The sequence below is a fragment of the Manis pentadactyla genome, chromosome 5, assembly GCF_030020395.1.
Source record: "Manis pentadactyla isolate mManPen7 chromosome 5, mManPen7.hap1, whole genome shotgun sequence".
Lineage (NCBI taxonomy): Eukaryota > Metazoa > Chordata > Mammalia > Pholidota > Manidae > Manis > Manis pentadactyla.
This window is the reverse complement of record NC_080023.1, coordinates 1,399,775-1,413,660: the sequence shown is the minus strand read 5'-3', so window position 1 is coordinate 1,413,660 and position 13,886 is coordinate 1,399,775. Positions and strand designations below refer to the sequence as shown.

The window sequence follows — 13,886 nt, the reverse complement described above, 5'->3', positions numbered from 1 at the left end:
GGTGTTGTGGAGAAATGGGGACAGCTCCTGTCTGTGTCAGGCCTGCCTGCAGCCCTCGGTGTCCCTAGCAGAGCAGCCGTGGGAAACCACTGCTTCATGCCCAGGTTCCGCAGTCCCTATTGCCAACCAGGGGGGCAGTGAGCATTCCCCGAGGGGAGGGGCTGAATGTGGGTGGGGGATGGAAGCCAGGACGGTCCCACATGCCCCTGGCTAGACAGTAAAAGCCCATGACCCGGTGCTGATGGGCAGAGCGAGGCAGGCAGGCAGCCTCATGGGGTCGATGGAATACCAGCGGGCTCCACCCTATGGCAAAGAGGCTTAGCGCCAGAGCCTTCATTGCCCTTCTAGGAATCTGCCCCAAGAAAATGTCCAAAATAATCGGCTGCAGGTCCTGGGATGTCCCCCCGGCAGCGTGAGGGATGGCAGCAGCAGCTCCTCACCCACAGCACCTCCACACCTACCCAGGCTGTACACCGTGCAGACGTCTGTGCCAGACACCCTCTTCAGGAGCTGCCTGGCATCCTCCTCAGTAAAGTGTCCTTCCTTCCTGAAGAATGACCTTTCTTCCTCATTGAGAAAAACCACATTTTCCAACCTGGAGAAAATAAAGTGCTAAGATAGAGTGTTTCTAAAGTAAGACCCATTTCCACTCCCCCACTTGACAGGCAGTCCTGCACAATGACTTTGTGCCCAGTGGTGAAGACAGACACCAAGATACAAAGTAGATCCTGCCCTCCAGGGTGCCTCTTCTGGCCAGATGCAGACACCCAGCAGCATGAAAGGCTACAATAGACACAGGGGTCACAGCAGCCTAGGACAGTGAGCTCCTGAGCAACCTTCAAAGCCCCACCTCAAATGCCCCTTGCTGTGAGGCTGGTGGCCATGCTAGCCACAGGCCGACTCGACCCCTCCCCACTGCAGGCTCCCACGGCTCCTCATACAACCTATGCTGGTGCTTCCCACAGCACCCCACATGAACACAGGGCTCTGGGAAGCCAGAGGGAAAAACAGGGAGCCCCTCTGGGAAAGCTGCCACTCTCAGCACAGGCCCAGCCAGCTTCGAACTGCCTCTGATGGACAGGAGCAAGGGGCACGGAAGCAGCCAACATGCCAACTCGGGAAACAGGATGACGGGTGGAGCATGCCAGGATGCCCGTGGCCTCCGAGGTCTGGTCTGTGGCAGTGCCAGACGAGAGCAGGACAGGGAGTGAGTGCTGGGGGAGCCCCTGAGGACCACTGCGGAGGTGAAGTCTGGGGCTGCCACACCCACATTCTCTGGGATCCTCGGCGGGGGTCTGGCCCAGGGGAACATACTCCCCCAGACGACGGCCACAGACGTGCTTGCCGACCACTCCCCCGAGGCCAGGGGCCAGGCAGTGGGGACCCGCAGGATTCTCCAGGTGGGCGCAGGGGCCTGGAGGGCTCACACGGGGAGGGAACTGCCAGGAAGAGCGTCCCGAGGGGTGGGCCACTGGAGATGGGACTTGGGGGCCAGTGAGAACCCCGGGAAAATGGGAGGGCCAAGACGGAGGGGACATCTCACATAGTGCGCACACCATGGCCCAGGGTCGTTTCTGAAGGGATGAACCCACCCGCACAGCTAGACTCCAGGGCAGCTGATGACAGTGGCGGCCTTTGAAATTAGTGGTCACCAGGCCTGGGCTGTGGGGCCTTTGAAGGGCTTTTGGGGGGTGGCATGGCATCCTGGGTTGACTAGTGTCCCCCCCAGATTCATGCCCACCTGGAGCTTCAGAAGGTAACCTATTCAAGAAAGTCTTTGTAGATGTGATTTGTTAAGATAAGGCCACCCTAGAGTAGGTGGCCCTAAGTCCAGTGACCGGCGTCCTTATAGGAAGAGAAGGGACACAGATACACAATAAGCAGCCATGTGAACATGGAGGCAGAGACTAAGTGAGGCACCACAAGCCCAGGAGCTCCCAGGGCCCCCAGGAGCTGGATGGGGCAGGAGGGGGCCTCCCCTGGAGCCCCCAGAGGGGGCCTGGCCCAGCGCACCCCCTGATTTAGACTCCTGGCCTCCAGAGCGTGGGCGCATCAACGTCTATTGCTTTAAGCCCCCAGTCTGTAGGGTTTGTCATGGCGGTACCCCGGCAGCTAAAGGACACAGGTCCAGACAGGAGGCTGGTCAGCCTGGACACGAGGGAAAGGCAGCCTGGCCTGGGCCCAGCAGGGGGACGGGGGAGCAGAGGGAGGGGACAACACCCAGGTTTGTCACCTGGGAGTCAGGGAAACCGCGGCTGGGCTCACGGGGGCCGAAGGGCGGTGTGGGGAAGGGGTGGGGCCTCGGCCACTCACTCAGACACTCTGCCCTGCGCACTGATGAGACTCGTCCGGACAAACCCGACCTGGCCCGAGGCCACGTGCCGACCCACGCACCAGGGCAGGCCGGGCACCTGTGCGCCCAGGATCTGGATGTGGTCGCCGCCTCGGAAGGTCACCTCTTCGGGCCCCGAGCCCTGGCAGTCTGCCGCTGCTGAGGCCAGGCCCACAGCTGCAGGAAGGAGGCCATGGGGTCAGTGCTGGGGGTGGGCAGACGGGTGGCCCTCAGCCAGGGGGCACAGTCCTGCTGTGGGCATCATCCAGTGCCTGTTGGGGGTTGCAGTGGAGCTTGACCACCAGTCTTGAGGGGCTGGACATCTACGTGGCCTTTGGAGGGGGTGCTTTACCCCCACGTGGAGAATGAGAACCTGAGGTCACGAGACATTGATTAACCTCTTCCCAGGGCCTTTGGCCACCAAGGCCACGGCTCTTTCCTCCATCTGTCTCTGGCCAGGCCTGGTCAAGGCAAATGCAGCTGTGAACATGAGCTCCTCCTGTCCCTCCTCCCAGTGAACAGGTGCGCAGGGCTGTGCAAACACCAGCCAGCTTGGCCCAGGGCAGAAAGCAGGGCCAGGAGCCTAAGCTAATGGTCCAAACCGTCTTCTCACAGGGAGACCTGTGCCACAAGGCCCTCCAGCCGTGCACGCGGCAGATTCAGCAGAGCCCGGCCCGCCTTGACCAAGGGTCCTTGCTCAGGTGGCCAGAAAGAGTGTGCTTGTTCAATGGTGTGTGGAAGCCACACTCCAGGGCAGCTTGGAGGCAGACGGGCCAGGGACCCCAGCCCAGCTTTGCTGTGTGCTGTGTGAGTCTGGACCAGTTGATGGGCCTCTCTGAGCCTCAGTTATCACCTCAAGAGCTCAAGAGGACTCTGGCTACTTTTTCTGGTTTGGGGAGGATTCAGAGCACTGAAGCTTCCAGAATGCTGGTGATTTCCCCTTCTCACCCACCTCTTTCTCAGGGAAGAAAGGCCAATGGAAATATTTACCCATCAGCGGGCTGTCTGGTGGCATGGATCCCCCCATGGAGTCATCGCTGGGGTCCCAGGGGACCCTAAGAGCCCACCTAGAGTGCAGCAGGACAGGACTTCAGACTTGGGGAAGATTGAAACTGTGTGGAGACTGGAAAAATCAGCAGCCCCCAGGAACCCAAGTGATTTCCAACACCTGCTCTCACTACACACACACACACACACACACACTCACACCTGCCCAGGTGTGCAGCCTTCAGGCCCAGGGGTGTGGCACTGACTCCAGGGAGCTCCATACCCCCAGCCCAGGTGCCTCCTTTCCTTCTGCAGGCCTGTGAGACCTTCTGTACTAGCCCAGGAGAGCAGCTGAGCCACTGCTGGTTATTCCATGGACACTGAATGTCAGGAGGTCAAATTTCTCTCTTTGCCTTGGCTGCCAGGAAGCTCTGAGCTAAGATTAAGTCCCACATCCAGCATGTGAACAGGAGCTTACATGCTCCCAGTCCCTGACTGCCCTTGTTGCTATCTGTTTTCTATTTGTGCAGATCCCTGCTTGAGTCCTCCCCATAGTGTCTGTTATGTTGCTCCCACAAAAGCTATTCAGAAGGAGCCAGAATATGCAGCAAGGGCTCCATGCTGCATGCCCCCCTGCCACCTGATCCCAGGACAGCCCTGCCAGGGAGGTGCTGTGCAGGTGGCAGCGCTGAGGCTGACAGCTGCCACGGCTGCACACCAGGCAAGAGCAGAACAGGGCGGTGGCTGGGTCAGTCTGGCACTCCATCCACTGCCCTTGACCCAGGGCCTGAGAGAGTCTCCAGGAGCCAGACAGCGCGCAGGACCCGCAGGAGGCAGAGAAACAGATGTCGGTACCTACTGATGAAACGCAATCAAAGGTTCCTCGGAGGGTGTGCTGGGGCAGGGGGCCGAAGAGTCCGCTGCCGGGGCTGCCTCCCCCTGCGGGACCCCCAAAGCCTGGCTGGGGGCCTGAGGACCCCTTGCTGCACCCTGGAGGCCAGTTGTCACTCTCACATGGTAGTCAGGACACAGGACAAAGAAAGGACCTTCAAAGTGACAGAGAGGGTCATTTGGCGTGGCTGGCCACCAAGGCAGCTGTACCCTGGCCCAGTGGGGCACCCCGTTCCCCACCCTGTGTGAAGGCAGCGCCTGCAGGAGTGCCCTGCCGAGAACCACCTGCAGAGACAGCTGCGCCCAGACACTGGGTGCCCAGGGGCCCCGATGGGAGGCCAGCCAGGCTGGAGTCCTGGGGCTGCCTGGACTTGTCCTGCGGGCCCCTCTCAGCCTTGGGTCTCCCGCCTGTGCTCTGAGGACCAGACATGTGGCCCCAGGAGCTTCCTGCTTGGACCCCCACCAGGTGTGCGGCCTCAGCAGGCCACTTCTCTTCCTCACTGTGGCCGGGGCAGGCCAGCTGGCTTTATGTGCCCTTTGCTGCAGACTTGGAGCCCAGCTAGGAGGCCACTAGCAAGACAGGAACGCAGCGTGGGGCGGCCCTCCAGAGATCCCTTTCCTGCTATTTCTTTGGGGGCTGACCAGGGTCTTCACAGTGAAGTAATGGAGCCCAGGCATTTCACTATGAGGAACCCCTCCTTGCCCGAAGTCCCAGTGCCCCTACATGCATGCCAGCTCCAGAGCACTTCTGTGCCCACAGCCCCAGGGCCCTGCACAGCCTAGAGCTGGCCAGTGAGTGTCACCACGCAGCCCTCACCTTCCTGGGCGAGGAGGTTCTCGTGCGTCAGCTGTAAGGCTTCCTCATCCACATGGACTTGGATGGCCGCCTCCTCATCCTCGTCGGGCGGGAGCAGCCAGAAGGCCTGGTCCAGAAGCAGGTTTTCCAGGCAGTGATGAGTGAAGCCTGGGGGCACCAGACAGGCCCTGGTCACCAGCAGGCTCCGGAAGCAGGCAGGAGAGCGCCCCCAGCCCGGGGCTGGCCAAGCCCTGTGCTGACCAGCTCCAGGGAAAGAGCCCGCCCTTCTCTGGGGCTCCCAGTCCCGCCCACACCCAGGTAGGCCACAGGTCTGATGCTCTGGGCTGCGAGCAGAGCGGCCATGACCACGGACAGCTTATTTGATCTCCCTGTGATGCAGAACATTCAGATAAGGACTGGTTTCTGCCTCTAGGACCCTCAGTCTCTTCATCCACGAGATGGGACAAGAGGATTCAGAGACTGGGCACACGAGGGGGTCGGCATGGGCCCTCCTCACGGCATGTAGGAAATCGTCGCTACGATTCTGATTTTCTGCTCCCTTGGTCCTCGAACCATGGATGCGAAGCGGGGTGCCCCGGGGGGTGTGGTGAGACCCCGCACATGTCTCCCGGTGGCAAGGGGAGCAGTTTGGAAAGGAAGAACTTCAGCCCGGGGAGAAATAACATTTTCTGGTCTGTGCTCGGCCAGTCTGAGCTCAGCTTCACTCGGGTCTGGTTAGGTGAGCGGGCAGCACGTGCTGGGAAGGACCCGGGAGCTCGGCCCGCGTGCCTCTGCAGCAGCCCGTCACCATCTCCCTGAGGACAGGTGAGCACCCTAGGGCCCATGTTTCACTGGGCGAGCCATTGTGAACTGACCTATACTAAAGCCCTGATTTGTGACATGAAGTGCTTGGTGGTGACAGGTGTCCCCCAGGGGGGGTTCCCACAGCCAGTTCCGGGAGGCCCACGGCTTTACCAAGAGCATGGTAGGTGGAGAACTTCCAGATTTCTTCGAAAGTCTTAAACGTCACCACGATCCGATGCTGGTCACTGTGGATGGACAGCAGCCTGGCTGATAACTCCTTATGGCCAAGAAACAGGAATCAGAAATGAGCTCAGCAGCTTTGGGGCATCTGACCATCAGGCGGGCAGAGCCACACAGTGGGAATATTCTGCAGAAGTGACCCTGGCAGGGGCAGCAAGCATGGAGCTGACTGCCTTACAGTCCAAGGCTGCTCCTCCCCTGCTCCCAGGTCAGCAGCGGCTCCCCAGTGCCTGGACCAAGCTCTGCTCCTACCCAGAGCTCAGAGCCCTGCAGCCCTGGCCCCTTGCCCTCCACAAGCCTGTCCCCGCTCCCTCGTGTCCACCCCTCTGACCTCTGACCCATGAACGCTCCTGGTGGGACGGGCATTACAAATAACACCAACTGACGCCAGGGCCCTTACCGCTCACAAAGCTTGTTTGTTGGGGAGGGAAGGGGCACTAGTGCCATCCCCACGTGACAGAGCAGAACGGCCGTCACCTGAGGTCTGACCCTCCGTGAGCCGCACTCAGCCTCAGAGCCACTGTGCTACCTTGCCCGGCATCAAAGGGCAGCCCCGCCACTGAGCACTGGCATGCTGCCTGCAGGACCCTCACATCCACTCCGCGGGGCCGTCACTCTAAGGATCTCTGGCACGGACTGAGGAAGCCTGGCTCATGGAAGCTAAGGGGCATCAGCCAAGGCCAGGCAAGGCCAGGTGGCGACTGCCCAGCCCTCAGTCCCAGGACCTCTGCCACGGGGCCCGTCAGCAGGCCACTCTTTGGCGCAAACGCCAGCAGGGTCAGGATCCTTAAAAATCACGCTGAAAGTGAGCTGGACGCCCACCAGTCCTTTTCACACCCTACAAAAGATGCTCTTAAAATCCCGGCAGGGTGGCTGGGGGTGACACTGGGAACATGGTGGCCCAGGTGTGGCTGGGGCTGCAGGGTGTGGTCAGTGGTCCCTGGAGCCAGACCCCCAGGAGAGTAGGTGAGGGAAAGCCACGGCGCCACCACAAGGTACGGTCAGGGCCGCCTCCCCCACCCTTGTCCTTGGTCCCCCGACGCCTGGCCGCCACGGACCCTCCTCCTCTGTCCCGTTCTCGAGCGTGGAGCCCCGACACCTCTGCTCACTCACCCTCCCACCCACCTCCCCCGGTCCCCAAGGGGCCACCTCACCCCGAGAGCACGGGCCACCTCCCGGCTATCGTTCTCCAGCAGGCGGAGCTGGCCCTGCAGGGCCTGCTGCAGGCGGGGGTCCGGGAGCCCACTCTTCCTCCGCACAGCCAGCAGCTGCAGGGTCAGGTCTGGAAGGGGCAGGTCAAGGTCAGGCAGTTCGCCGGGCTCAGGCTGGGAGTCCTGCGGGGGGACCTCCGTCCCCTGAGCCTCCAGCCTGCAGACCGAGTGCTGAGGCCTGGGGCCCTGGGCTCACTGGGTCTCCTGGGTCATGGTCAGTCGCCACGCCAGGCAGTTCCTGTGAAAATTCTGCAGTTGCTTGTCTCCCCTGAGCCCCGGTTTCTGTCATGATGAGTAGGTCACATGCCACCTATATCCTACAGTGACAGGAAGAAGGGGCCTCGGGGTACAGCCCAGGACAGGCCAGCAAGGACCATTCAGCAAATGGTCCCAGGTCACCGTGACCTTCAGCCCTGGCCTCTCCACCACCCCAAGCTCCAGATGGGGGCATCTGGTGTCCAGCAGGCACCCTAGAACTCTCAATCCTGCCCCCTAAATGGGCTCTTCCCCCTTTTAATCCATCTCCAGAAGGGCCCCCATCCCCACCCTGCTCAGACCAAGACACCGCCCTCCATCACCCACCGGATGGCCCACCTGTGAGCCCCTCTCCACTGCCCCAGCCCCAAGGCCTGACGTGGGCAGTTGTCTATGCCCTGGGCCTCCCTCCAGACAGTCCTCTGGTCCACGGAGAGCCAGAGAGGCCCCTGACAACGAGCTCTGGCTGACTGCACACCCTTTCCAGCCCTCTGGGGCAGGGCCATCGCTGGAACTTTCTGGCTCAACATACATGTTTTCTCTACACTGTCCTGCACAGTGGCTACTAGCCAGGACACTGCTTAGTCCTTGAAATGTGGCCAGTGTAGCCAAGGAACTTGATTTTTTATTTTATTTAAGTTAAATTTATATACAAATCACCACATGTGGCTACTGTGGGCAGCTGCTGTGGGCTTCCGCCGGCACAGCCTGAGCCTCTGGCCCTGCTCCCCCTCCCCACCTGTCCTCCTCTCCTCCAGCCTGTGGCCTTCTCTCTGCTGCCCTGAGACACGGAGGCATTCCGCACACACCCCAGGGCCTTTGCATGTACCATATTCTCCACTTGAAGTACCCTCTTCCAGACCAAGTTCTGGCCTGGCTGGCTGCCCTATGATTCAGATCTCAGCGCAAATACCTGCCACACGTACCCATCCCGGTTCCCCCAAAAGGCCTCCTGGCCATGCAGCAGGGATCCCAGAGCATGGGCTGCTCCAGAGGAGGAGGGGAGGAAGGAGAAGGGGGGAGTGATGGGGGGAGAGAAGACTAGGGGGAGGGGAGGCGAGGAGAGATGCCCCACACCCTCTGAAGAGGCCTTGCACCTGCCTTAGAACTTTCTAGCCCGGGGACCTTGGAGAAAACACCCCAGCTCTCCTGTGCGGCAGGGCCAGGGGCAGGGCAGCATGGAGATTTCTGGAATCTGGGATCAGGCAGCAAGCTTGGCCTGGTATCTCGCAGCCAGCTCTGTCACAGGACCCCCCTACTCCCGTAAAAGGGCGTGGTTGCGTTTTCAGACCCAGAAGGATCTGCCGCATCGCCCGCCGTGCCACCACGCAGGAGCCGCAAGCAGCGCTGACCGCCCAGAAGAAGGAGGGAGGGTAAGCGGCATCAAGGCAGAGGTGAACCGACAACAGCACTGCGGTCTCCGTGCCCACCACAGCCAGGGGCCAGCCATGGGGTGCCCAGCAGAAGGGGGACCTTACCGCCTCCCCAGCCTGGGCATGCACCACCGCCACTCAGGCTGCCCCCCACCTTCCATGCCCTCTGGAAAGCCCACCTGTCCTCAGAGCCGCCTCCCAGAAGCCTGGATGCCTCTCCCAGGGCCTGCCCCCTCCCTCTGAGATCTCTGGAACACGGTGGGCTCTCTGGTCTGGTCCCATGTCCCGCCTGTGACCCCTCCATGCTCCCACTCATGGGCTCTCAATTCCCTGCCTTTGGCATCCAGGGCCATGTCCCCTCTCTGGGCAGATGCACACACAGAGGCCAAGGGAGGCCTTGGCAAATGCAGGCAGACACCAGGTTTCTGGCTCCAAGTGCAAGTGCAGACCCCTGGGCCCCACGCTGACTGGCTGGATGGGAACCGGAGAGCTGCACCTGGCATCTGCATTGGATGAGTCCCTACCCAACCCCACTGTGATCTCAAGGCAGGAAGTCCGGGGCCACACTTTGAGAATGTCCACTTTGGGTTGGACATTCCTGAGCTCAAAGTCCATGGGACAGTTGGGGTGGAGGGAAGGGGATGCCCAGGATTCCCACGTTCACACCCCCAGTCCAGATCCAACCCCGTAGCACCTGAGGATGTCTACCTGTGGGGTAGGCTCCCATCTGGCCTGGAGGGGTCCCCGCAGCTGGCGGCGAGGCGCACAGAGGAATGGCATCTGTAACAGAGCAGGTTTGTGAGATCAGGGTGAGAGCCGGCCACTCTCAGTTATGCGGGCACCACTCCCCAGGTATTTCTGGAAGAGGTGCACCCCGACCCTGCAAACCGCCATTCCCATGAGCTCCTGTCCCCCAGGGTCGCAGAAGCCCAGCCTGGACAGAGGCCTGGGTCTCCTCCTGCTGTGACACATCGCCCCCAGCTTGGTGGCTTCTGAAACAGCAGGAGTGTATTATCTTGCCTTCTGGAGTCGACGGTCTCACTGGCTAAAATCAAGGTGTGGACAGGGCTGGTTCCCCCTGGAGGCCCCTGGGGAGGACCGGTGCCCTGGCCTCTCCAGCTTCTAGAAGCGCCTGTTCCTTGGCTCATGGCCCCTCCTCCAACCCCAGGACGCAGGGCAACATCTCGCAGTCCCTCTGATTCTCACCCCGGGTGACCTCCCCCTCTCAAGACCCTTATCTCATCTGCAGAGCCACTTTTGCCATAAATTCTGGGGTTTAGGATGTGGGCTTTTGGGGGGTCATTATTCTGCTGACTACAGAGGGGAGGTGACAGCCCAGGAGGAACCCAGGGTCTGGCACGGATAGAGCCGCACCTGCCTCGGCTGCACCAGCCACTCACTGGGTGACTCGTGCTCTTTGGGCCTGGTGAGGCTGGTGGAATGTGGCTCACTGCCTGGTGAGGGTTAGTGAGATGCCCCAAAGTGCAGGGCTGGGGGTCTCACTCAGGAACAAGAGCAGACAATGGGCTCCTGAACCCTGAGTGACAGCTCAGTCCTTGGCTGGCTGTTCCCCCACCCCGGCTCCCCGTCCACATCTTGGCTCGGGCACCTCGCTGCTGGGCTACTCAGCTTCCTTGTCTGTAACACGGGATGAGCCGTCGGGTTTTAGGACAGAGAGGATCTGGTTTGGAAAAGCCTGTGGTTTTGCAGAGGGTGCTGAATTTCCACGCAGCTGTTTCCCCCGCTTCCAGACCTTCTGCTCACAGCCGTGGGCAAGACGCGGCTGCATCCCCGGACCTGCGTCATGATGGCGCTAGGTTCCGCTCTCTCCCCGCCAGCGTCTGTTGACCGCCTCCATGCACTGCACCAACCCCGTGCGTACCACCGCCTGTGCGACTCACATGCAGGCCTTGCCCGCTCTGTGTCCCAGGGCCGCCCCAGAGCCAGGCCCGCCGTGGGGGCCCAGAAATGCCCCTCAAAGCCGAAGAAGGGTATGGCGCTAAGATCTCGGCGTTAAGCCCCATCTTTCAATTCCGAAGCCAAGGCCCCTGGACAAACGGCCGGTTTCAGGGCTCAGGTAGGGAGAGTGCGGGACCAGACCTGAGTGGCCTGCAGCCCCAGAACACACGATGAGCTCGTAGAACGATGGGAGCTTGTCGGAAGATCAAACTGGAGTGGTTTCAACAACATAAATAACGTGGCAACTCATTTGGTCCAGGAAATGAAGTTCAGATCCATGAGCCCACACAAAAAACAATTTGTATTTAATTGTTCAATGTCACTGGGGACAGAGGCAGCTCTCCCTTACAGTAGAAAGTCTCTTAATGAATGTAGACGGCATGAGGACTAGAAAGGCACTGTTCAGCAACCATCAGTCATCACAGCGACTGTGCCTTCTGTCCAGAACCTCCGTGGAAGGTCACACTAGTGCTTTACGAGTGTGAGGAGGAACAGGACCGTCCATAGTCTTGAAGTGTCTTCCCACAGGCTACTTGCTAGTGACAAAGAAACAGTCTAACTTTGGGGAGATGGACCTGTCAACCCTTCCCTTACCCAAGTGCTCAAAATGCCCATCACCATATGGAGATGAACCGGCGTCTGTCACACCTCCTGCTACGCTGCTCTGAGACACGCGCCTCCGGGTGCTCCCACCCCCAGTACCTGACTGTGCAGGTGAAGACACGTCAGCCACGCCACACTGAGGGGCGTTCTGCAGAATAACTGGCCTGTGTTCTTCCAAACATCAACCTCTAGATTACAGGCACCCCGGAGATGTGGCAGCGAGCACTAGCACGAACCTGGGTGTCCTTTTGCTGGAAAGAACATTATTGGGACAGATGGTGAGATCTGAGCAAGGTCTGCAGATTAGATGACAGTGTTGTTTAAACCAGGGGGTAACAGTGGAACCTCTCGGTGCTGTGGTTGTGGAAGATTATGTCCTGGTTTAGGAGACACACATGCCGAAGTATTTGGAGATAAATTACCTGCAATTTACTCTTAAACAGCTGAGAAAAATATATATATATAAATACAAAGAGAGCAGATGCAGTGAGATGCTAAAGCCTGCGGGCTCTGGGTGGGGGTGAATGGGAATTGCTGGTATCACTTCCTGTGACTTCTGTCATTGGTCCAAAGTCGCCGAAAGACAAGGCAAAGGCGAAGGAGCCCCACGTGGACGCGGCGACCCTGCCTCAGCTGGGGGCACCTTCTGGGAGGGGAGGGCACTGCCCCCGGCCTGGGCTCACGGATCCTCCCCACAGGACACTGGGGCAGAGCGGCTGGGGCAGGAGGCACCTGGAAATAAGGGCAAATGCTTCCTGTTCTGGTGCAGCACGAGACGCTGTCACCCTCTCCCCGGGCTGGGGGTCACTGGGAGGCTGGGCCAGCCCGCACGTGCCCAGGAGGCCTCGGCTCCTTCTTCCCCATCTCCGGGGAGCTGGAGTCCATGTCGGCAGTGAGCTCCCCACCCCAAGCCCCCACGGTTCCTCTGGGCTCCCCTCCAGGCCAGGCAGGCGACTGATGGCAGGACCACTTCTCACTGTGGGTTGGCAGCCAGGAGGCCCCACCCTGGCTCTCCCCTTCTCTGCCCACACCCAGAAGGACCAGGATAACAGGTACAAAATTCCTCAACCCGCCGAGCATGGACCGTGCCAGGCTCTGGGCCAGGTACCGTGAGTGAGGTTCTATTTCCATCCTCCCAAAGCATCAATCATTCATGGGTCGATCGAATAGTTATTGAGCATCTCCTGTGTGCCAATCTCTAGCGCCCCAGGGGGCAGCTGGGTGACTGGGAGGAAGGCGGGCGAGCTGAGGATGAAGTCGGGGGCCACAGGCCGTCCCCAGCTCCGGGAGGGGCCTGGGCACACCGCGGTCTCTGCCTCCTTCCCTCCTGTCCTCCGGAGCCCTGGAGATGACCTAGGCCACCCCCCGGGTTTCTAAGCAGGGATGCTGGGGCCCGAGGTGAGCAGCAGCCCTGTGCCAATCAAGATCAGAATGGATCAGAAATGCAGGGGCCTGAGGGGTGGGAGGCGACTCCGCCCGCGGCAGGCCTGCTCCGGCTGCTCCTCACCGCCTGGCCCCAGGCCTGGCCTGACCACTCACTGGTGCCCCACCCTGAGCAGCCCCAGGGGGTTACATCCTGAGGGCGAAGCAGGACTCTGGGAATTCACAGGCTTGTGAGAGGCATAAACTGGCGGGGCAGGTGTTCTAGAATTTCCAAGCCCCTTCCTCTGCCCGTTATGCGACCACTGACGTGCCCCTGGACAAACATGAGTCGGGCCCCCTCTCTGACCAGTGACTCACTGGACATGGTGCTCTCTCCACACACACGCTGGCCAGGCAGACACGGCCATGTCCGCGGACAGGCAGACAGCGGGGTGGACCTGGGGCAGCAACTCACCGCCTCTGACCGGAGCCCCGGCCTCCTCAGGCCCTGCTCGCTCCCAGCCGACCGACGAGCTCCCAGCCCCTCTCTGGACTTGGTGGTCACTGCCGCTGCCTCCCAAGGGCCCCTCAGGACCCCTCGCCGTCAGGCCCGGCTCCTCAGAGACCGCCTCTCCTGCCCCCTTCATGCCCAGCCAGCCTCTGTGGAGAGAAGACAGGGTGGGGGTCAGCAGTGACAGCCTGTCCCGAGGACAGACACTGCCGCCAGATTTGGGGTCAGGAGGAGAGGCCGCCTCCCTTCTGCCTGGCGGACCTGGCACATCTTTCCAGAGCATGGCTTTCGGTCGCCTCCTCTCTGGCCAGGACAAGCCCCTTTGGGTGCCCACAATGCCCGCCTGGCCCATGAGGTTGGAAGTCTCTGTGAGCAGGTGGGGTGCCCATGTTTACCCCTCAGAAGACCCCAAGGAAATAGCCCAGAGCCTGACATGTGGTGGCCACTCAAGGCGTCACTGCAGGTACCTGGGTGCATGTGCAAGCAAGAGGGACGCGTGGGGGCAGGAATAAGCAGGTGTCCTCGGACCCTGGATTTGAGATAAGCCCACCCCACGTCCCGC

General features: G+C 60.7%; 1 protein-coding gene across 6 annotated transcripts in view; it reads right to left on the bottom strand.

Moving 5' to 3' along the window:
• Positions 1-13,886, bottom strand: part of SH3TC1 (SH3 domain and tetratricopeptide repeats 1) — a 47,356-nt gene that overhangs the window by 13,818 nt on the left and 19,652 nt on the right. For 3 of the 6 annotated variants that reach the window (XM_036921320.2, XM_036921319.2, XM_036921326.2), the window contains exons 2-10: positions 13,289-13,473; positions 9,598-9,669; positions 7,205-7,332; positions 5,982-6,087; positions 5,028-5,174; positions 4,179-4,365; positions 3,323-3,399; positions 2,314-2,509; positions 462-595 (exon numbers count right to left, since the gene is read on the bottom strand). In XM_036921320.2, the coding sequence (XP_036777215.2) occupies positions 462-595; positions 2,314-2,509; positions 3,323-3,399; positions 4,179-4,365; positions 5,028-5,174; positions 5,982-6,087; positions 7,205-7,332; positions 9,598-9,669; positions 13,289-13,460 (1,219 nt within the window). In that variant the 5' untranslated portion in view covers positions 13,461-13,473. The remainder of the gene's footprint in view (positions 1-461; positions 596-2,313; positions 2,510-3,322; positions 3,400-4,178; positions 4,366-5,027; positions 5,175-5,981; positions 6,088-7,204; positions 7,333-9,597; positions 9,670-13,288; positions 13,474-13,886) is intronic. The other 3 variants (XM_036921321.2, XM_036921325.2, XM_036921322.2) reach the window with 2 other exon arrangements.